The 24,532-nt window shown below is 41.8% G+C and overlaps 1 protein-coding gene across 1 annotated transcript; it reads right to left on the minus strand.

Annotated features, from left to right (window-relative positions):
• Positions 1–2,546: 2,546 nt before the first annotated feature.
• TERB1 (telomere repeat binding bouquet formation protein 1) lies at positions 2,547–21,475 on the minus strand. The gene is made up of 17 exons (XM_056862356.1): positions 21,448–21,475; positions 20,169–20,279; positions 19,927–20,055; positions 19,077–19,208; positions 18,407–18,467; positions 18,201–18,316; positions 17,677–17,799; positions 16,582–16,731; positions 15,719–15,850; positions 13,822–13,947; positions 12,252–12,415; positions 9,825–10,063; positions 7,415–7,479; positions 5,631–5,798; positions 4,673–4,788; positions 3,676–3,885; positions 2,547–2,595 (listed from the first exon to the last, which is right to left on the minus strand). The coding sequence occupies exons 1-17, from the start codon at positions 21,473–21,475 to the stop codon at positions 2,569–2,571; spliced, it is 2,097 nt and encodes a 698-aa protein (XP_056718334.1). The 3' UTR covers positions 2,547–2,568.
• Between the last annotated feature and the right edge of the window lie 3,057 nt (positions 21,476–24,532).

The following is a 24,532-nucleotide window of genomic DNA, read 5'->3' on the forward strand; positions in this document are numbered from 1 at the left end:
CAACGCGATGGCCACTCCGCGGCGGGGATTCGGCCCGACGGGCGGGCAGAGGGTTCTTTGCAATCAGGCGATATTCCGGACACCTAAAGGCTGCCGGCTCCCTATTCTGGGCGATGAGTTCAAGATTTTCAGGGCCGCCGCCCAGGATTTGTGCTGGACAGGGGCCCCTAGTGGCGAGAGCGAGCATTGCCGGTTCTTATTGGCGGCTCCCGGTCTCGGCAAGGGAGCGGCGGCGCGATGGAAGGAGAGCTGCAGGACCAGTTCGGCGCCGTTCCCTTCACTGGAGAATGAAGTGACACGAACAAAAGAGGGCTGCACAAGTGATGTCATGGGAAAAGCCGCTCTCAGAGGCTGGAGACGCAAACGGCGGGGCGAAGCGCAGCGAGGTTGAGAAACACAATACGCTGATCAACTTTTTTTCCCCCACAGGGGCACTACAGCAGCGAGATAAGGGGCTGAGAAGTGCTTTGGCAATGCGATACGATGCAGAAATCTTAGGCCATTTATGCATGGGAGGTTTTGCCTCAGAGTTGCCACTCTCTAGATGCACAATTTCCCCATCCGAATTCTCAAAACTCTGCATGGGGGCTTATTGTTGAGTTTTGAGAATTTATTGTTGAGTTTTGAGAACTTATTGTTGAGTTTTGAGAATTTGGATGGGGAAAATGTGCATCTAGAGAGCGGCAAAGCCAAGGCAAAACCTCCCAGGCATAAATGGCCTTAGACTGAAGGAACTCCGCATAGGAGTGCGCTTGTAAGTGGCCCCGGGGGAATTCAGCCTGAAAGCCACATCATTGTATGACTGCAGTATTTCTGCCTAGGAGATGAGATCTGGGCTGAGCTTCTGTTCCCCCCCCCACCCTTTGCAGGTTTTTAAACATAGGGAGGAGGCGGGCAGAGGAACCAGGGCCCTTGTAGCCGAGTAAGCTGCGCCAGGCCTGTAGATCAAAGACCACTCAAAAGGTTTGTTGGGATGGGAATGATGAATACATGAAGCTGCCTTCTACTAAATCAGACCCTTGGTCCATCAAAGTCAGAATTGTCTACTCAGACCGGCAGCTGCTCTCCTCGTTCCCAGGCAGAGGTCTTTCGCAACACCTACTTGCCTAGTCCCTTTAACTGGAGATGCCGGGGACTAAACCTGAGACCTTCTGCATGTCAGGCAGATGCTCTACCACTGAGCCACAGCCCCTTTCTCATGCAGAAATTCTGTATATGAGACAAAATCTGAACAATTGGGAGGTTTTTTTTTAAATAAAGGCATATGACAGGAAGCTACCATGTCAGATGGTATATGATGCACCATGGATAAAGGGCCTGTTTACACAACCCACTCAGGCCGAGTTGTGATTTTCAGTCAACGTGTACTAACTTTCAGTCCAGCTTTGTCAGCCCATAGGGAGGTGACCGTAAATGCCAATGCTGTGTGCGGGATTTGGCCCACCTTGGCACACCCCCAAGCTGTAACAGTCCTAAGGGACGATCAAGTTGTCAGCAGACACCCAATTGTCTCCATGTGGCTAGAGCCAAATAGGCCAGCAGACTTAGAAGACTGGATGTATTGGCCCTAATTTATGGATAAATGATCTAGAACTAGTACATGAAGAACATTAACAAAAGCTTATTAGCTCTTGGAAAGGGGTTGTGGCTGAGGTTTGGTGACCCCCCCCCCCATATATAAAAAGGAGACATTAAAAACGCATACATAAAAAGGAATTATTTCAGAGGGTAGTCGTATTGATCTGCAGCAGAAGAACAAGATTCAGCATGGTGTAGTGTTTAAGAGCGCTGGTTTGGAGTGGTGGACTCTAATCTGGAGAACCACGTATGATTCCCCATTCCTCCATATGAGCAGTGGACGCTAATCTGGTGAACTGGGTTGGTTTCCCCACTCCTACACATGAAGCATGGTGGGTGACCTTGGGCTAGTCACAGCTCCCTTAGAGCTCTTTCAGCTCCACCTACGTCACAGGGTGTCTGTTGTTGGGAGGGAAAGGGAAGGTGATTGTAAGCTGGTTTGATTCTGCCTTAAGTGGTAGAGAAAGTCAGCATGTAATAACCAACTCTTCTTCATGTCCTGTAGCACTTTAGTGACCAACAAGATTTTCTGGGAATAAGCTCTTGAGAGTCAAAGCTGTCTGATGAAGAGAGCTTTAACTCTCAAAATCTTATCCCTCAAAAATCTTGTTGGTCTCTAAGGTGCTATTGGACTCAAATCAAGCTCCCAAAAAGTGGAATGGAATGCCTTAAACCCACATGGCTCAATGACCCACTAGGCATTCCCATCCCTATCTGGAACCCTTTTTGGGGTGCAAAGGCACCCCAAACTTGTAAACTTGTAAACAAGTTGGCTTTCCTATAGTAGAAGATGATAGAAGAGGGAATTAGTCATATCACAGGGATAACATTGTTTGAGAAGGTGAAGTGAAACAATTCAAAAAACAGTATGACAGTAGAATCCACCAAATCCCTGAAGAAAGACAGCATTCTCCAAATTATTAACAACATCATACTTCTGCAACAAAACTTTAATCAGTTTCTCTGACAAATCAAAGTAGTTTAAAGGTGTCATATGTTTTTATTCTTTTTACTCCTCTGTAAAAGAGAGAGAGGGAAAGGCAACGTCAACAAAACTTCAGCAGATGAAAACACAGAAATACTATACTGTTGTGACTCATGATCTCAAGATACTCAGCAAGTTTGTCATTAGAGGCAATCACAGCTGAGCGGTGGATCTCTTCCTTTCTGGAGAATCAGTTCCAGAAGGTGGTGTCGGGACTGCCACTCTGTCTTGCGAGAGAGCAGGATGCCTGATGGCTCAACTGTATCCCTGGTGCTTTCAAACATAAACATTATACCTCTCAAAGAATTTGCTCAGGAATATAAGATGGGTTGTCATCAGTATGCTGATTAAACTTATTCTTTTTCATCAAATTAGGTGAAGTAGTGGCATCCTTGAATGCATGCCTGAAGGCACTAAAGGCCTGGATGAAGGCAAATAAACTTAAACTCAATCCAGATAAGACAGAGTTGACAGTTGTGGGAGACTCACAACGCCTCCCTAAGCAGAGCTGCACCAGGATGATCCTGTCAGTGGACCCAGTTACTGCCCAAGTAAGGTTGTGCATTCCCCCTCCCCAAAAAATCAGCTTGGCTATACTCCTGGATCCCCAAGTGATTGACTGGTATTTTATCAGCTTTGACTGATTTGCCAGTTGAACTCATTTCTGGAAGATAAACAGAGCCAGTCACTGTTTTCTGTGCTGTAGTTACTTTGGTGCAATACTCTCTATATCAGAGGGACTTTACCAGGGGCCCAAAAATGCCAGCTGATGCAGAATGGAAGTCCCTGCCTTGGGAAATTTATTTCAGCCTCTCCCTGTTCTCTTTTTGAAGGTCAGTAAAAGCAGTTTTGTTGCAGCATGCCTTTGAGAATTAACGAGACTTATTCTTCTGCACTGTTTTATTATTTTTTAAAAGATGGTTGGTTTTCAGCTTCTTTAAATATTTTGTGAACTCATTATTTTAGAAGAGATATAAATGTTTTTGAAAAAAAATTCATTTTAAAAATTTCAGTATATTTATACAATATTAAAGTTTCCTATTTCCACCACATGCAGAACATGGACTATTACATGGAAGACTGTCAGAAAGTTAACTCTGTAGTAGCAGTACCTGTAACTTGCTGTATTTCTTAGCAAGGTCAACGTTTGTCCGTCCCTTCTGAAATGGGTAGGCCCACAGAATTGCATTCCAGTGATGACCCTTTCTTTTGACGCCATCCAAAAGATAGTTTATTTCTTCTGATGTAAAATCTTTCCTGATTCTTCGTTGGCTGTTTTTAAAAGCTGGTGCAGGTACATCTGCTGAACGAATTTCAGTATCCTGCAATATTAATCAAAACAAGCCATATGTTTTGAAAGGTAAAGTGCAATTTTGGCACACATACGTACGTTGTAGTGGATAGAAGAATGTAAGGATCTCGGAGACCCATGTTCAGATTCCTAACCTTCCATGGAAGTGTGCTGGATTACCTTAGGCCATTCACTTTCTCTCATCCTAACCTACCACACAGGGTTTTTATTGGCAATATAAAACAGAGATGGGGAGAACAATGTTGAGTCCCTGCTTTAGGATCCTATTGCAGAGAGAAATGCGGTATAAATAAGGTCCCAGGTTCAATCTTCATGAAGGGCTAGTTAATATTATAGAAGCTTTCAAAATAACAAAAAAGAGTGGATCATCCAGCTATCTTCATGGCTGAGTGAGGATAGGAACTTGCGTTTCTCTGGTCTAAGCTCCCTCCTGTAACTACTGGACCACACTTGCTCTCTGCATATGATTGATTGATTCATAAATGTTGCAGCCAACTTCTTATCAGGACTGAAGGCAAGATCTAGCAAAGGCATAAACACTTTTGAGTTGTACTGTCCTTAGATTTAATCATGCTTAACTTTGGATGCCCTGAGTACTTTCAGAAGCTGAGCACTACATTCAAAACTGACATTTTACCCTTACCTCTCCTCAAGATATGAAACACCACATCATTAGCTTGTTTAAAGTTGTGAATCAGCACTGCTGAGAGTCCCCAGTGATGGTGAGGATTTAATGATATAAAAATGCTGACTACTAGCATCTGTACCAAACCATCAGAGTGTAAAATGGAGCATACCTCAACTTCATCAAATGAAAATGTATGGTTTTCACCCAGACTTGCATTTTCAGGGTTGTATTTTTGCTTGCTTGCTTGTCTCTCCACAAACGTATCATGTTTTGCTTGAAGATCTACTGTTTTGATCAATACATTATTTGCTTACCTACTGAAAACGAATGGCAGAACTATCTATTATGAAGAAAATATGAGAAAACTCTTTGTTCCCTTGTCAGTCCAGGGGGCATTTGTATGGTTGAACTGGTGAGCTGGAGGGAAATATTCATCTTTCCCCCACCTACTTCCACCTACAAATGCACCCCCAGTCATTTTCTAAACTGTTTCCCCTCTACAAGGCTCCATGACCAGAAGAATCCACCTAAAGAAAAAGGGACCTGGATAGCATTAGTAGAACCATTTCAATAGGTTCTATTTATCCTGCAAGCCACCCACACTTATTTGCATTTGTATTAACTGATGTTCAGAAAACATATGCTTGCCAGCATAATAAAGTTCTGTCTTTATTGGTGCTTTGATACTATTCTTTTCATCAAAGTAATTATTTTAATAAAATATTCCCTGTAGATGCAAAGCTATCATAAAGTCACCAATACCTTATTCATGACAAAAAAAATCAGAATGAACTCTAGTTCCTAGGAAGCAAGCCTCCAACTCTACTAACCTGAACAAAGTTGACTGTTTCATTTAAAATTATACTCAACAATGTTGGTCTGTGAATTCACACGCATGGCATTTTGTGCAGAATTGGACAGCTGAAAGACTACCAGCTGGCCAATTCTTTTAGCCCTTTAACTGGGGAAAGATGTTTGCAGGCGGTGTCTGTAAAAGGTTCTGCTATTCAGACAAAATTCTACACTTTCAAGACCCAAATTCTACACTTTCAATACTTAGTAGAGGTATTGAAAACACTTAAATGGCTTAATTTCACCTATATTCTTCTGTATTTTATCACAATTACCTTTATAGTCTGTAGAACAATCCTTGTGAGAGGTAATAGATCTTTTTAGATTGCTTTTATATTTCATTTCAGTTTGTAGAATAACTTTGTGTTGCTCACACAGATGTTGACAAGACTGCAAAATCTTGCAAAAATTGCGGCTGTTTAACAAACGTCCTGTTATACAACCTGAAAAAATAGGATATTGTAGAAATATCAAGTAAATATAAAAGTGGCATTCAACAATAAAAATATCTTAGGCTGTTTCCACTTTTATCATATTCTTTTCCCAACTTTTGGCAGCTATAAATCCTACATTTATTATTTGTGTTCACAATTCTTGCCACTGTCATTTGATAATACTAATAAATAAATGGCACTTCCTCTCTTTCAAAACAAGGATGAAAAGTAAGAAAAAAATATCACTAGGCCCCAGTCCTATGTGGACTTGTGAATATATGATGCTTCCAAGGCAGTAGTCCAAGTTAAGTACGTATCTAATCATGTCCATGCTTTATAATTGGACAAGAATTTATAATTTCTTCATTGCCAAAACTTGAAACATAGTGCAGTATTATAGTAACAAATGTCTCAAAATAATAGGTAGAGTGTCAGACTAAGATTTGGGAGACCCAGGTTCAAATCCCTATTCTGCCATGGAAGCTCACTGGGTAACCTTAGGTCAGTCACACACTCTCAACCTACCTCACATGGATGTTGTGAGGATAAAATGGAGGAGAGATGTAAAGTTGCTTTGAGTCCCCATTAGGGAGAAAGGTGGAGTATAAATGAAATAAATAAATAAAAAACAGAGTAAAAAGGTCCCAATACCTGAGCATCTTAATTCTGATATTTTAGAATCCATAGAAGTAGTCGGAATATGATGTGTCCCTGAATTTTTCACGTTCAAACACAATTTAATTGGCTCTAAAAGAAGAAGAGGTTATTTGAATAACATGAAATACATTAAGTAAGTAAGTATTCAGCTTTGCTTTGTATGTTGCTTCATGTTTTATATACTGTAAATGTACTTTTCTAGATATGGGGACCATAATTATAAAGATAATAAACTTTGTACATTGTGCTCTAAAATAAGCTTAAGCAGAAAGTGTTTTTTTTTTTAGTTGCAGGGAAAGAGGATGCTGATCTTCAGCCCACTCCTAAGGGGGGGGGGGGATAGCAGCGCCCAAGGACGCAGCAAGCCAAAAACAGATTTTCCAAAGAAACCCCGTGGAACTCTCCATAGAGTTCCACAGGGCTACACCTACCTTTTTGCAGGTGTAACTTGAGGCCTGCAAAAAGGGTTCCCAGGCCAAAAGGGCTTTGTCAGCTCCACCCCCAGGAACACCCCCATCGATGCCAGCACTGGCCTTGTGCCAGAAAAATGCTGCTAGCGAGGCAGTGCCAGCACCCAAGTCTTGTGCTACTGCACAACTCCCCTATGCCAGCATAAGTGCCCCTGTGCCGGCATCCATGCCCACTTAGCCAGTGCAAGAGGCACTTACACTGGCCTAGGGGTCACACCGCCTCCTCAGCAGCTTCGGGGGGGCCCTTCAAGACTGCTCGGTTTGTGCCACACCACTTCCTGCTTTGGAGGGTTCCATAGCCTTTAGAAGCAGTTTGTGGGGGCTACAAGGCAGTGCAGAAGAAACAGAGAAGACACAAAGGCCTCAATGCACATACAGGCCCATTCATTTTGGCCATTAAATCCAGCATAAACATATAAACTACTTGTTCTACATTTAAAACAATTTTATGTCTAATAACAATTGAGGTAGTAAGAACTATATTTAGGTTATCTGTACCTATTCTTGGTACTTGCCGTGTCGCATTTTTCATTACAAAATCTGGTTGCTTGAACAAACGTTCACTGAAAGGATGAAATGAACATTATTCTGATAGTTTCCACCCAATTTGCCAGCATGGTGCCATAGCTTGATCTATTGTAAATTAGTGAACAACACAGTTGAAGGGGCCCACCTCTGGCACACACACACACACCCCCCGCTGTCCTCTTGCCTCTTAGTGCCCCCCTAAGGGATCCCACCGCCCCCCAAGGGGTGGTACTGCCCACTTTGCGAACCACTGCTTTAAACAAACCCATCTGGGAATCATTAGACCAGGGCTCTCTGATGCGTGTACACTGATGTTTAAAGATGTGGACGTGTTGTTCACACTTTACTTACTCCCTGTAGGAAACGACAAAGTGCCAGCAGCAACTGTGTGAGCTGGATGCATTATGAAACAGCCTGAAAAAACATGAGATTCTAGATCCCTCTCTCATTTACATCTACAGCTCTGAAGCCTTTTGCCATTCCTTCCCAGAATTTGCCAAGCTAGTTGCCTAAACACAACTTAGATGTGTACCCAGCAATTTAAACAATCACACAGATTTCTGGTTAATAAATCGCTATTAAAATGCCATGTTGATCATCTGAACTAAGTTTTACAATTAAAAAGTAGCAATTTAGGAAACTGAAGGTACAATACCTTAACCGAACATCAGATTTACCAGACTGAAGAACTGTGGTTTTATTTGTAACCCAGACTTCTTTTATGCTGGCTGTTTCCTTTTTACCAGTTGAGTGGAGAAAATGATGGCGATCACTTTGAATGAGTGAAACGTTGATTGGATTCCTTTTGGCAGGCTTTAACTGTTCATTCGTGGGTGAATCATTTACACGTTTAGTAGCAGTCAGATGATCCAATACTGAATTTAGCACTGGTTGGTTCATTTTTGTACATTTCGTGCCTCTACTGGAGCTTTGATCATCAGCACTCACTCCAAGGTGTTTTGATGTAGTCTGTGTAACATAATCTGGAGAAATGTCATTGTAACCATCAGTAAATATCGGTCTTCTCACTTTTTCCTATGTTTAAAAAAGAAATCAGTTAAAGGACGTACAACATGCATACAAATAAAACATACTTTTTTCAAAGGATTAGAAAGGCTAGGCCAAAATAAACAGGCGACTGAAGGACTAACAAGATTAGGCCAGGATCAATTTGATCATCTAGGTTAAATACAGCAAATGCTACAAGTATGGCCCAATTTCAGACCTACTTCTAGAAGCTATGTGGCTTAGGATGAAAGTAATATCTATAAGCCCTTATTGGTCTTAAGCCTGGCTACATTAATGAAAACCAGTGAAACCAATGCCTGAACAGCAAGTGCGTAATTATTTTAATGCAGTTGGATAGATGGCACAGTAAAATTATTCTGCATATTACCTGCCTTTGTGTAGATCTACAGAAGTGGCAGCAATATTGCATTTAAATGGACAAGGAAATAGCGATTGACAGGTCAAAAGTGGTGGAAAGTTCTGTGAAGCCACAGCTGACCTAGCAACCCCATAGGGTTTTCAAGGCAAGAGAGGAACTGAGGTGGTTTGCCATTGGGGGTTACCGCACTTTGTATTCCCAGCAATGTTTTTTACAACATTTTCAAACTCTTAATACATCGTTTTAAAAGGGTTTTTGGATACCACGACTTATAAATGGTTGGAAGACGTCTTCACAGCTAAAGGGGCCAAACAAAGTGCAAACAGTATTTTTATAACGTTCTCTTAAACTATGATTTAAAGATTTAAATGCTTGATATTAAGCCTCAGATATGAACTTTTAACTGTCATCACATTTGCAGTAACCCCCACTGCCTGCCTCCGCACAGCAACCCTGGACTTCCATGGCGGTCTCCCATCCAAGTACTAACCAGGGCTGACCCTGCTTAGCTTCGAAAAGCAAGCTAGCCTGGGCCATCCAGGGCAGGGCAAATATAATGGACTAGAAAAAAATTAGCATCCATGTAATGTATGTGAGTAGCTAAGATCATAGCAAGGGAAGCCTAGGAGCTTGAGTCCCGGGCGAAGGCTCCTAGGCCCTGCTCGCATGATTGGCCAAGCCAACACATCCCATTGGCCCTAAGCAGGGTCATGCCATTGGTGACCCGGGGGTTGTTTTCCCCCTATCACGGATCAAGGGGGGAGCGGCCACCAGGGGCCGGGGGAGCATTTAAGCAGGGCCTGGTTGTACAGTTCTCAGTTCAGTTGTTCTACAATAAAGCGTTGTTGTTGGAACTCCGTCTCGACCTCGTGTGTCCTCCCCACACGGACTTAACAGTGGCGACGAAGGCTGGTAGGCAGTCCGTCTTGCTACCGGAATCACTCTCGCTGAAATCTCCTGATATCACAGTGCCCGGTAGGCAGTCCGGCTCGCCTTGCAGACTTCACTTTGACACACCAGAGACGCAACACTTCACTGAGATGGCGTCCCGGGGGCCTCTGGAAGAATTCGACCCCTCCAAACCTAGCGCCTGGGAGAGCTACGCGAACTGGCTGGCCTTCTACCTCGACGCCAACGACATCACCAATGTCGGGAAGAAACGCTCCACCTTCCTCAGCCTGTGCGGACCCCAGACCTTCGCGCTTGCTCAGTCCCTGCTGGCCCCCGCCGAACTGGACGCGACGCCATTTCCAGCGATCATGGCGGCGCTATGTGCTACAACTGTAGTAAAATACACATGCAGTAGGACTGAAACCTAAAACTATCAAGAATCCACTGGCAAACTAACTGATAGAATAATACAAATAAATGAAACACCATAAAGCATTTCTGCAGCATTAGTGAGTACACTCTATATCCTCCAGTCTTATCTATTTCACTCACATTTAAATGCCTAGACTTATTGTGGCTTTGTTCTGCACTGTATGGTAGTTTTCTGATGTTGTCATCTTGTTGAAGATTGTGATTTTCATTTCGGTGTCTCTCGCAGAACTTATTACAGAACATTTCATATGTACTCCTTTCCTGATGTTTTTCCTCCTGCTGAAGACAACATAACTTCCTTCAGTATACAAAACTGGGAAATGCTGTTCCAGTTCAGATGTAATACAACAAAACAGATACACAAAAACAGCTGACCCTAAGACATTTTCCAGCTATGAAAAAATCCTCCGTTCCAGAAAGTGGTACAATTTACAACAGACAACGGGTTTCTTCCTGTGATGTCGCAACTCTTTACCATGAAAAAGTGTGTGTATGTATGTTTTTAACGAATTTACTAGAATTATTATCAAAAATTAAATTACATGGGATGGAACAGTGAAAATGTGAAAAGATCGCTATTAAATTAAATATATTGACATGGATGACAGAACATATGAGGGGGGACATTCTAGCAGGTAGGCAGGGTACTTTTCCCTGAGACACTGGCCTTGTTTGTCATTATGGGACTATCACACATTCCCTCCTCTCCCTTCTATCTGATATGAAAAACAACTGTTTTTATGGGGGAATATACCGTAAGCCCCCAGGGAATGGTCTAAAAGCACATGTTGCATCACCCTTGCTGAAGCTAAACAGGTCAGGATCTTGTTGGTGGAAGGTCTCCTGGGTCTGTATATGCTCCCTTGAGATCCATGATGGAACAAAAGGGGAGGGGCTGTGGCTCAGTGGTAGAGCATCTGTTTGGCATGCAGAAGATCCCAGGTTCAGTCCCCGGAATCTCCAGTTAAAGGGACTAGGCAGGTGGGTGATGTGAAAGACCACTACCTGAGACCCTGGAGAGCCGCTGCCAGTCTGAGTAGACAATACTGATTTCGATGGACCTTGATGGTCTGATTCAGTATAAGGCAGCTTCATATGTTCATGTGGGAAAGGGGGATACAAATGGAATTATTCAGTTGGTGGTTCCCAAACGTTTTCGGGCCACCGCCCCCTTGGTTACATAAACTCATCCCCAGTGGTCCCCTATAAAAAGCATTATTCAGAATAGTGAATAGTCAAAGAGGCCCACCTCCAGCACCCCCACCCCTGCTGCCCCTTGCCTCTTAGCACACCCCTTGATAACCTCACCGCTCCCCATCACCCACTTTGGGAACCACTGCATTAAATAATAGTGTTGTCGTTATGTCTGATCTGCACACCAGGGTTTGTTCTTTTCCCTTCACACTGGGATTAAACCATGGATTGGAATTCTACTTTGGAGATGGAAGAACAAACAGTAGCTGGTCATTAAGCCATAACAACAAACTACAGTTTGCCACAAAAGCAGAAATGTTTGATTTTTTGAGCCACAGGCAAGGGGAGGGGGGAGGATGTGAGCCCAAGATTCTTCCATGTTCATACCCATAATGACAAGTCATAGTTGTTATTACATGTGAATTGAGCTGTGTTTCTATATATCATGCAAACAGCTCCCTTTGTGCCCAATTTATCCAGCACTCAGGCCATGCTTGCAGAGTTCCATAGGTTGATGCTGACACAGATGAGAATCCTGCCTGAATAGTCATCATAGTGAGTTACTCCCAGTTCACATCCCATAAGAACCAGGGTTGTATTGTCAAGAGACATGCCCTTCTGCAAACCCACACTTGACCCTATTTAAACAGGTAGGAATTTCCTGACTACCATTCCACAAAACATTCAAGTGGTAAAAACACAAGTAGCGTAAGCTGGCCACCTAACCTTAGGGAAGTGAAGATATTATAAATGCTACAGCAATCAAGCTGTGAAATATAGCTTCTCTGGATACATTTCCCTCTTTTATAATTCATACAGACAGCACTCTCTTGCATACAACCCTGTCCTTTTCCTCGGATTTTGACAGAATTCACCAGTTACTACACTTTAAAAAAAAACAACCTCTAGATTTTCATTTTCAAGCTGTTCAATGCGATATAAAATTTGTTTTGCTTTCTCTCTGTAGTCTTCAATAATCCCTTCTCTGCGCTGCAGGTCTGCCTCCAAATGTCCTGCATCCTCCACGTTTGAGGGATACTCACTTAGTTTCACTGACAATTTCTCAGCTTTTTTTGGAAAAGAATAAAAATCATCATTTGGATTAATAAAAACAGAGGAATATATATATATATATAGTGAGTCATTCCCAGTTCATATTCTTTTGTTAATGCACATCCCATAAGAACCAGGGTTGTATTGTCAAGAGACATGCCCTTCTGCAAACCCACACTTGACCCTATTTAAACAGGTAGGAATTTCCTGACTACCATTCCACAATATATATTTAATATTCTAAATTAAATATTGGCTCTCAAGAAAGGCACAGGGCCATTTCATGGCATTTCTGGCCTAGTTTCTGTGCAGCATCAAGAAAAGATTCTTTAGAAAAGGGGTGCATATGATTTCTATTTCAATGCCAGGAAAGCTAGAAGCAACATTAGCCATTAGACCTTTTCCACATGGGATACTTGCCCAGGTTCGATACCCCTGCTTCCTCACAGCATCATGGCACATTCCCCAGCCATTTTCTAATCTTTTCCAAACCTGATTTACTATGAAGTTTTGGGAAACATTGCTGTAAAGGTTGGGGGGCTGCTGTGTAGGTGGGAAAGTTCAGATTTTCCTAGTTCCACCCACAAGACAACCATTTTCCCTTCCCCTGTCATGGCCGTTTGTCATTGCCCCCACTGCTAGGGGGATTGTTTATCTTAATCAGCATTGAATATCATTAGGCAGCTACAGTAGCAACATCAGCTATAGTAGCGTGGAAAACACCTTGAAGTAGAGATTCCAGTTAGTCAGCCACATTAGTCTCTTGTAACAAACCCAGAAAAGAGCCTTGTAGCACCTTAAGATAACAGGTTTATTGAATAATCAGTACACCTGTTAATCTTTAAGGTGCCGCAAGACTCCTTTTTTACTAGAATAGAAGGGGGTGAGATGGGAAAAAAGCAGATGGCCTCTTACAAAAGGTCCTGGGGATGATGGCAACTGTCTGAATACTGTTACTGATATTCTTAATGGCCACTCGCTATGATAAACTATTATTCGTGGGCAAGGACAGTGCAATCTGTGAGTAATAAATGCGTCAATTGGTGTATTTTCTGTAAATGGCAAAGGGGAAATACCTAGGCCCTGGGTATTCCACTTACCCAAGCACAGTGGCATTGGTTCAGGTCTGGAGGTGACAAAGCCATGCCTGTCCCTTCCTCTCATACTGCCATCCAGGCGCAAGACAAGCCCCTTCAAAGTCACTGGAGCTCATCTTGCACTTCAGCAGCAAACCATGTCGCCGGCTGGGAGAAGACGAGGCCCAGCCTCCAACAGAGAAAGAACCAACACTCTTCCAATCTACAAAGCCTGGTCAATGGAAAGCAGTTCTTACTCATCACAGGCAGCCAGGCAAGAGATGTGTACAAGCCTGCCCTAGAAATACGTTTTAAAACAGAAATTAAAGAAGCAGCAAGCTTACTGATACGTTTGCAGTTTTGAAGCACAAAGGTTGCGGCCTTGTTTAGTTCTTCATCCTGTGATTCGGTTAGAGCCTGAATCATAAGCGGAAGGCCGTTATTCTTAACCAGAATATACTGATTCTCCTCTAAAAAAACAAAAAACACCACTGCAGCCAGTAAAACGTCTATTCAGACTGTAATATTAATTAACGGTCCTTCACACCATCTTGGCCCCCTCCATGTAAAATGGCATGCCTGAGGAGGTCAGGAAGGCTTACATGCTTCTGGCATTCTACAGACAATATTTTATTTTTGTTATTTATTTGTTGGATTTTTATACCGCCCATTTCTTGACCAGGCCAGGCTCAGAGCAGCTCACAAAAATAAAATTAAAATAACCATAAATTCACAACCGAAACTAATTACGTCACTTAAAACCAGGCACCCTCAACCCATCAGCAGCACAAAACAATAAACAATTAACAATGATGGGAAACCATGCTAAGCAAGAAAAATAAAAAAGAAGCCATAATAAAGAAAGGGAGGGGAGGGAGGCCAGCAGGATGGAAACCGTCGCTGACCTCAAGCGTATGCCTGGTCAAACAGCTCTCTTTTATAGGCGCTGTGGAATTATAAAACAGAATTGTTCAGGAGGGCATTTTTATAAAGGTAATAAGACTGAATTATAATGAAAAGGGTCCGGAAGGTGTTTTAATGACTTGAGCCTTATTGCCTTCCAGACTGCATATGCTTATCTGAATTTATGGCTTCATTATTCTACACTACTTGTATTTCATAAAGGATAAATTCTTCAGTTTGGATGATAGCTACAAAGCCAGCCAATGAAGTCAGATCATCACTAGATCTAATGGCTCAAAGTCAAAACTGCATTCTGCCTCTTCCTGTCTCAGAAATGGAAGAAGGGTCTTCCTTCAGAGGAAATCTAGAGTTGCCCTCTGTTATCAGAAATTTGCAAATATACAGAGAATTACATCTTGAGGTCAAGGTTGCATACTTTTTTAAAAAGTGAATGCAATTTTATTCAAGTCATTCTCATTTTTATACAAATTTTTATTAATCAATACAGTTGAAATTTTCCAACAAATGTGGACTTTTATTGCAAAAAAAAAAAAAGGAAGGTGCTTTAATAGAGGGAACGAGACTGTGGACTATACTGCTATGTATAGTATGTATTATCTGTCGCTCTATGTATTATCTTGTTTGTACTGCATTGCTTTTTCCTTATGTAATGCCTTTTTATGCCTTGTTTTAAAATATCCTGTTTAATACGCTTTTTCAGATTTCTGTAATCCTAGTCCTGTCACATAGCTTATTAGATGCCTTATTTTATAGATGGCACTGATTTTCATTGTGTAATCTGCCTTGACTCTCGGTGAGAAAGGCGAACTGTAAGTAATATAAATAAATTAATCTTGGGAAGGAAAAGCAATACAGTACAGTAATTCTGAAATCCTCACTTCAGTTTCAGTCAATCTTATCTGAATACTTTGCACAGAATCAGTAGCATGCTCTAGTAAGAGCTCCTTGAACTTAGAAAATTGGTCAGTGCATCAGAGGACTGACTTTTTATTAGCAAATAAATGTCAAGGAATATTATTTGTCAGCAGCCAAATCCCATTCTCAAAGTCCCACGCTGCCTTTGCTGAATCTCAAATTGTGTGCCATTGTTATGATTGTTGCAATGATAACTAGTTTTGGATTGCCTACTGTGACAATTTGCAAGATATAGATCTTGTCTGATAAAGGTATTTTACAGAATATTCTGTTATGGATCATGGGTAATACAGAAATAAAATTGAATTAACTGAATGTTACAGTCGGAAGGGTAAAACGATGCCTTTCCTCGCTGGGAAACTCCCTTAGACAAAACTTTCATAAAATAAATGTGAATCCTACCACAACCATCTGTACAGTGTCCAAGGGTAAGTATAATACTGAATTTTTCTCCTGAATTCATCTTGTTGTAAGAAAGCAATGTCAGTAGATTCGGCACAATGTTATATCTTGCCAAGGTAGCTCCAATTGCATCTATTGGTACACAATAATTGAGAGAAAATAAAGCCCATTAAGCATGGAGCACAGCAAGACCACCTCAGAAACTTTATGTTAATACTTGCTTCTCGTTAGCTTCAATTCTAACCATCCATAGGATCCTTGAAGGAATGTGTGGGAAGAGTGTAAATACAAGGGGGGGATTAGTAGATGTTGTAACTGTCCTTGCAAAAATCTCTAACATGGGTAAAATTGTCCAAATGAAATTTGCAGTACTAAGAGAGACAAAGTCAGGAACCAAAGCGGATCTTCACTACATGAGCAGTGAAGGGCCTGGGAGTACCTCCATTTATAGGGAAGTCTAGATTCTAGGAGAGTTTTACGGATACCATGGACCACCAAAAGTCAAATAATAAGTGGGTTCTAGATCAAATCAAGCCTCAACTCTCCCTAGAAGTTAGAATAACCAAACTGAGGCTATCATACTTTGATCACATTATGAGAAGACAAGACTCATGGGAAATGACAATGCTAGGAAAAGTGGAAAGCAGCAGGGAAAGAAGACCCAGTGTAAAATGGATTGAGTCTTTAAAGGCAGCCACAGCCCTCAGTTTGCAAGACCTGAGCAAGGCTGTTAACGACAGGACATTTTGGAGATCATTCATTCATAGGGTCTCCATAAGTTGGAAGCGACTTGACAGCACTTAACCCACAACATACACATTTACTGGTAGAATATTTAATCATATTTGGGTCTGTTCACTCACAATTATCAGCAATACAAGCATCCAGGGTCTTTGTCACAACTACTGCAAGTTTTGTGCTTGAATTCCCTGATGAATTGCATATCAGTTTGGCAAGAAGTTCATCCAGCACAGCTAATCCACCAATGGAAACAAAAAACTGTTGTAATCTTGCTTGAAGAAGAAAAAATAAATGTGACAGTTACCAGACATTCTTACAGTTCACTTTAAGTCACTAATGTCCAGACATTATCTCAGTCAAATACATTTTTTGAGAAATTCTTGGGAAAACTGCTTCTGTCGTCCTCTTAACCCTATATTCTTCTAAAAAATGAAAACCAGCCAACAACCAAAAATAAAAGCACCTTCCCCTACAAATAATGACAGTACTAGCAAGTTTACAAAGCAGAACTTCAAAATGCTTCCAGGGTGTCTTAGAAAGCATATCAGAAGAGCTCTGCTGGATCGGACCTGAGGTTCATCTAGTCCAGCGCTCCGTTTCACGCAGCGGCCAACCAGTTACTCTGAAGGGACAAGAAAAGGGCATAGAGGCTGAGGCCTTTCCCTGGTGTTGCCTCTTGGCTCGAGTAGTGCCGGTGAAATACTTTTGCTTGATATTCTAGTAAAACTTTCTTGGAATCATCATAAAGCCAGAAGAGAGACGATGTGTCAAATCACTTGGGTTGTTGCCATAATTCAGTGACAGAACACTTGCGTTGCATGTAAAAGGTTCCAGGTGCGGTCCTGGATGGCTAAAGTTAAAGGATCTTGAGTAGTAGGTTTGGGAAAGATTTAGAGAGCAGCTACCACTCAGACTACACAACAGCAAACTAAATAGTCCAGTGTTCTGAGTTTGTGCAAGATAGCATTATATGTGCATACATTATCTGGCAATTAGAACATTTCCCTTCCTCTCCTTATGGTAGTACCCAATTCCATTGTGACAGCAACACAAAGGTAGGACACCACTTTTCTGTGCTCCAGTTACAGGAGATGAAGAACACCTGAGACAGCAGGGGTTACCCCATCTCTGACTAAAGAACTTAATAATTTTCACTATTACTCAATGACACTTAGTTCCATAAAGCATAATGTAATCATACAGTATTAGATACTTACAATTACTGGCAAGAGTGAGCCCAATGAATGAACAAATTGGGCGAACTACCTCAGGTTTTGTACAATGTTGCAGGCAGTCTTTTGCATACGGAAAAACCAAACTGCAGCTTTTCTGATTGTCTTCTGTAGGTGATGAAGAAGAAGAAGAGTTGGCTTTTACATGCCGATTTTCTCTACCACTTAAGGGAGAATCAAACCGGCTTACAATCACCTTCCCTTCCCCTCCCCACAACAGACACTCTGTGAGGTAGGTGGGGCTGAGAGAGCTCGAAGAGAGCTGTGACTAGCCCAAGGTCACCCAGCTGGTTTCGTGTGTAGGAGTGGGGAAACAAATCCAGTTCACCAGATTAGCCTCCGCCGCTCATGTGGAAGAGTGGGGAATCAAACCCAGTTCTCCAGATCAGACTCCACCGCTCCAAACCACTGCTCTTAACCTCTACACCACACTGGCTCTCACACCAATATGAAACAATATGACTTTCAACTGAGAACAATGAAAGCGAATACTTCACAACAGTCATTACCATTCTGGGGATTATTGACACATGCACAGAGAGCACTGCAAACCGAAGACCACAGTTGATAGCACAGGTTATTATTATTATCTGATAGGTTCACCTCAGACACTGAAAGAGTGGTTCTGTTGGGAAAGAAGACAGACACTGTGAAAATGGCATTCTAAAACATTGTTGTACGCATTTAACTGCAATAGCTTAGCTTGTTGGCTTACCTGAATAATTGTAGCAGAACATCAAGGCAACCACATTCTCTCACGTATGTTTGCCCGCTCTCTGTAAAATGACCAAATATTGGCATATAATAATTTTCCCCCCCAAAAAATAAAGTATTTCAAATACTAGGTAGAAAATAAATTGTGAAATTTTTGGACCATTTCACATATTAACTAGGAACACTCCTCTGTATGATACTGAATATATTCTAACGGGAGTAGCAGCCAAGTGTACAATATCTTCAGTGTATGTTTAAAAAGTGTAGAACTTGAAATAGACCATGTTCGCTAGACAGTGACATAAAGCCTGAAGAAGTGAAATTTTATTCAGCATGATGTAAACTGTTAACTGTTTAATCCTTCACGGTTTCCAGTTCTGGTTCCTTCACTTGGTAGAAAATTTGATGCTACATTTCATATATCTAAAATTATATGGAGCTAGAATTATGCAAATTATGGTACCAAAGTCCAATTGACCTCAGCGTATTTAAGGTTGCAATCCTAAACACAGAGATTAGAGAGTAAATCCCATTGAATCCAGGGGGATTTACTTCAGGGTAAACCAATTTAAGAGTATACTGTAAGTCTCTTCTAGGTGGTAGCTGTTGTGATTTAAATTGTGTATATGTGTACAGCTGTAATATATGCACAAGTACAGAGGAAAACTTACTGTTATTTGAAACAAGTACTAATAAGACATAAACAGACATTCTTTTCAAATTCACACTGGAATTCTTCTGAGTTAGAAATGTATGGAGGTCTTCAAATAATCTAGAAGTACACAGAATCTCCTGGCAGAACACTGAAACAACACAAATATTCCTTTGAACAATATACCTTTTAATTGCTGATTTTTAAAAAGTCTACTGTACAGACTTGACATGAACACTAAAAAGGAGATACAAAGTAATTCATATGTTAAATTCCCAGACCTCTCTTTACATCCACAATAGGTTGTTATGAGGCTGGAAAAATTATATTTGTCAATCTCTGAACGAAGTCTGCAGGATCGTGTATACAATTTGATTCGAGGTATAAAAGTTTCAAGAAGAGTTAATGCCAGAAACCTACATGTAACCTATAGGACAGGAAGAGGTATAGAACACCCCTTTCATGCATTTTTGGTGAAACCTAAAATATTGTGAATTGAGTTGCTGTCATTATACATTCCTGGACAATCATTATAAAAAAACCAATGTTCTGCATTCCGCTGATAATAAATCAGCTATATGTTACAAAGATTACCCCAATTACAGGGAATTCTCAGGTAATAAGATGGCTCTAATTGAATCAAGATTCTTGAATCAAGTATTTTGTAAATTGGTAAACACATTAAAAATGACTTATCTTTTTGCACAAAGGCGCAAAGAAGCAAAATAAGGAAACTGAGATACATATACTCAGAAGTAAATCCCACTAAATTCAATGAGACACTCTCTAGTAAGCGTGGTTAGGACTGCAGCCATATCAACTAAAATATATTCTGATATTAAAAATATGAGAATAAAGTTATATCTTACCACTGGTCTCGGCTAAACCTCCTAAAGTAAATAAGGCAGCTTCCTTTACTATGCTGTGCACACTTGACTTTACCAGGTTATTTACAAACATCAGGCCACCTATTTCTCGAAAATAATCACTTGCGCCACCTGTTGCAAAAACAGAAACAGTAAACAAGGCCTTGCGTTAAAAAATAAATACTTCCACCTGGAAACAAAACAAGAAGCAACAACTAAGACTGTAAAACAAAATTTGATCCTACTGTTTTGGTGGCAAACTGAATAAACAGTAACCAAGGCTTCCTTTTGAGAAGTAGGCTGGTCCATCTGATACTTAAGACATTCAAGAAGTAAATTCAGATCAGTTTTCATCTCTGTAAGGATCAAGCAAACAGATTTCAGAATTATTATACATAATTTTATTTTTCATTCATCCAGCATAGTGTTAGTGGTTAGGGTTATGGACAAAGATCTGGGGGATTCTCAGGGTCAAATTCCACACTCTGCCAAGAAGCTTGCTGTGTGACCTCGGGCCAGTCGCTCTCTAACAAAAGAAGAGCCCCACTAGTTCAGACCAGTGGTCCATCAGCATCCTGTCTCACACAGTGGCCAACCAGTTACTATGGAGGGCTAACAACAGGGCATAGAGGCCAAGGCCTTTCCCAGAGGTTGCCTAATCTACTTCAAAGGGTTGTTGTTGTGAAGATAAAATGAAGGAGGAGAGAATTCTCTACATTCCGAGTACCCTGGAAGAAGATGAAATAAAAAATGTACTATATAAATATCTTTAAATGGCTAGTTAATGAATACCCAAAAGTACCATTGGCATCCAATTGAAGTTGAGAGTTACACCCGTGTTTTCAGAATACAGGGCCTTGGATCCCATCAAACATTTCCACTGACAGAAGGGATTTTCCCATCAGCATAGAGCTGACCTTTCTTGCCTCCTCTGCCCACGGAGGCCCAAAATGTCTTCTAAAATGCTGCTCCTGGGGGCAGTGTACCCCACTCCCGGAACATGCATTAGGGAAGTCAGAGGTCTAGGCTTTGAGTCCCCAGTACAAGAGGAAGAAGAAGCAGAGTTGGTTTTTACACCAAGTGTGATTAACATAGTTAAATATATAACAATTATATTGTATTATAAATAAGATCCTATATTATAAATAAATGCTAATATACAATATATGTTTCAATAAAAACTATTTTCTCAAACATTACTAGTAGCTATGTGGGTTCATTTATTTCTCACTTTTCAGCATCTTTGGCTCCCAAAGCAGCTTACAGTGACAAAATGCCACTCAGTGGCTCTCTCCAGTTACAGCCCACTGGAGCATTGTTCCCCACCAGAAAACCAACAAAATTAAGCTGTGGCAAAAATCATAACATTAATCCCCGGAATGTGATCACTAACATTTCATACAATGAAAATCAGACATATCTTTTTGAGAAAGAGATGCCTGTCCCAGCATTTGTTAGAAAATCAGACTGAAGAAATGAAAAGTAAATTTATAGGCTTTAAAAAAATAATTCTATCAGCCTTACCACATTGTCTGTTCCCGGTATTTTCCATTTTGCAACTTGACTGCACTGCCTATCTTAACCTCTGTAAAGAAAGGGGGGCATCATTTCCATTATCAAAGGCAGAAGTTTAAAAAAACTGAATAAAATGATATTACATTTAATAAAAGCTGGTTTTCATAGTAATTTCCTTTATGGGACTCACACTCCAATGCAGTGTAGGAGTGAAGCATGAGACTAAGCCAGGGGAGACAGAGATTCAAATCACCATTCTCCATCAAACTAACTGGCCTAGTCATTCCTTCTTAACCTTAACCACCTTAAAGGGTTATTGTGAAGATAAAAATGGTGAACGCAGTTCAAGTCCAGTAGCACCTTCAATTCCCCAGTCCTCCACATGAAGTCCGCTGGACGACCTTGGGCCGGTCACAGTTCTCTCAGCCCTTACAGAGGCAGGCAATGGCCAACCACCTCCAAACGACTCTTGCCTTGGGGTAGAAGTTGAAATAATAAAACCCTACAGGGTCGCCGTAAGTCAGCTGTGACTTGATGGCACTCGCGCACACACAGCCCCTTAAAGAACATCCTCCTCCACCAGATTTCAGGATATAAACTTTTATGAGCTTTGGCTCGAAAACATTTACACATTGGAACATGTTGCTGGTTTGTCAGGCGCTACTGGACTCGAATTTTGTTCTTACCCTACCTGAAACTCTTAATGGAGGTCACATAGGGTCGCCAAACCCAGCTTGGGAAATACTTGGAGAACTGGAGGTGGCGCCTGGGGAGGGCAGGATTCAGAGAGGGGGGAACCTCAGCAGAGTATAATGCCACAGAGCCTACCCTGCAAGGCAGCCATTTTTTCCAGGGGAAGTGATCCTCACTCACCTGGAGATCAGTTGCAATCCCAGGAGATCTCCAGCCCCCACCTGGAAGTTGGCAACCCTAATTGCCTCCTCGGGGGGGACAACAGAATAAGGGGGTTTCCGCTCTTGTATTCCCAGCGATGTATTAAGAGTTTGAAAATGTTATAAAATATACTGTTCGCACTTTCTACGGAGGTTACCGCACTCTGTATTCCCAGTGATGTATTAAGAGTTTGAAAATGTTATAAAAAAATACTGTTCGCACTTTCTATGGGGGTTACCGCACTCTGTATTCCCAGCGATGTATTAAGAGTTTGAAAATGTTATAAAAAAATACTGTTCGCACTTTCTATGGGGGTTACTGCACTCTGTATTCCCAGCGATGTATTAAGAGTTTGAAAATGTTGTAAAAAACATCGCTTTAAAAGGGTTTTTGGATACCACGGCTTATAAATGGTTGGAAGACGTCATCACAGCTAAAGGGGCCAAACAAAGTGCGAACAGTATTTTTTATAACGTTTTCAAATGCTTAATACATCGGTGGGAATGCATAGAAAGTGCGAACAGTATTTTTTTATAACGTTTTCAAACTCTTAATACATCAGTGGAAATACAAGTGCGGTAACCCCTTATGTATTCCCAGCGATGTATTAAGAGTTTGAAAACGTTATAAAAAATACTGTTCGCACTTTGTTTGGCCCCTTTAGCTGTGAAGACGTCTGTGAAGACGTCTTCACAGCTAAAGGGGCCAAACAAAGTGCGAACAGTATTTTTTATAACAGTTTGACTCTTAATACATCGCTGGGAATGCAAAGTGCGGTAACCCCTAAGCTTCCCTAGTGTATCAGCTAATCTACAACACCTCCTTATACGAACAGCATTCATGGCTCATTACCAACGCTGATTTCTCCACACCCATCTCTCCCCTGGACATCACAGACTCTTCTGCATACCGCACCTAATCCCATCACACCTGCTATTCACATTTACATACTGTTAACATTTACATACTAATACTTGTCTGAATTCACTCTCCTCTGCTTAAAGACCTGGATGGCCCAGGCTAGCCCAGTGTGTCCAGATCTCAGAAGCTAAGCAGGGTCAGCCCTGGTTAGTACTTGGATGGGAGAACACTAAGGAAGGTCAGGGTCATGACACAGAGGCATGCAATGGAAAAGCACCTCTGAAATTCCTTGCCTCAAAAACCCCTGACCTGGATGGCCCAGGCTAGCCTGATCTCGTCAGATCTCAGAAGCCAAGCAGGGTCGGCCCTGGTTAGTACTTGGATGGGAGACCAGCAAGGAAGTCCAGGGTTGCTGTGCAGAGGAAGGCACTGGCAAACCACCTCTGATAGTCTCTTGCCATGAAAACCCCAAAAGGGGTCGCCATAAGTCAGCTGTGACTTGAAGGCACTTTACACACACATACTTAAAGACAGATGGATTCACAATCTAGCTGTGTCTGAAGAAGTGAGCTGTGGCTCCCGAAAGCTCACACCCTGCCAGAAAATATTTCTCAGTGGGTAGCCGTTAGTCTGTCTGCAGTAGTAGAAAAGGGCAAGAGTCCAGTAGCACCTTAAAGACTAACAAGAATATTTTCTACTAGAAAAGGGCAAGAGTCCAGTAGCACCTTAAAGAGTAACAAAAATATTTTCTACTAGAAAAGGGCAAGAGTCCAGTAGCACCTTAAAGAGTAACAAAAATATTTTCTAGTAGAAAAGGGCAAGAGTCCAGTAGCACCTTAAAGACTAACAAGAATATTTTCTAGTAAAAAAGGGCAAGAGTCCAGTAGCACCTTAAAGACTAACAAAAAAATTTTCTGGCAGGGTATGAGCTTTTGGGAGCCACAGCTCGCTTCTTCAGATTCTTCACTCTGAAGTGAGCTGTGGCTCCCGAAAGCTCACACCCTGCCAGAAAACGTTTTTGTTAGCCTTTAAGGTGCTACTGGACTCTTGCCCTTTTCTACTACTTGTTTTTGAATGGAAGCCTCCTTTTCGAGAACAGAAGGGGGGCCTCGCAGGAGAGAAAACGGCCCCAGGCTGGATCCCGCCCGGTTCTCTTTTCTCACCGCGGCCTTCCTGAGGCGGGGAGCCGTTGAGGCGGAGAAGAACTCAGCGGGCGGCCGTTTTCCCGCCCAAATGAAGGCGCGTCGGAGAGCAGGGGGAGGCCTTTCGAAAACTCGGCCGAGGAGGCCGGGCCGACGCGGAGCCGCCTCTCTCTCTCTCCCCTGCTGCTGTCCCCGCC

Source organism: Euleptes europaea, chromosome 17 (assembly GCF_029931775.1).
Source record: "Euleptes europaea isolate rEulEur1 chromosome 17, rEulEur1.hap1, whole genome shotgun sequence".
Taxonomy (NCBI): Eukaryota; Metazoa; Chordata; class Lepidosauria; order Squamata; family Sphaerodactylidae; genus Euleptes; species Euleptes europaea.

What these genes read in the sequence shown, in the direction of transcription:
- TERB1 (XM_056862356.1), bottom strand. Translation starts at nt 21,475, where the DNA reads ATGGAAAATACCGGGAACAGACAATGTG. An exon ending in GCTCACTCTTGCCAGTAATT is followed by an intron (nt 16,732 to 17,676) that starts GTAAGTATCTAA and finishes TTCTTCTTCAAG; the next exon opens with CAAGATTACAACAGTTTTTT. An exon ending in GTCAAAGTGAAGTCTGCAAG is followed by an intron (nt 7,480 to 9,824) that starts GCGAGCCGGACT and finishes TCATCCTTTCAG; the next exon opens with TGAACGTTTGTTCAAGCAAC.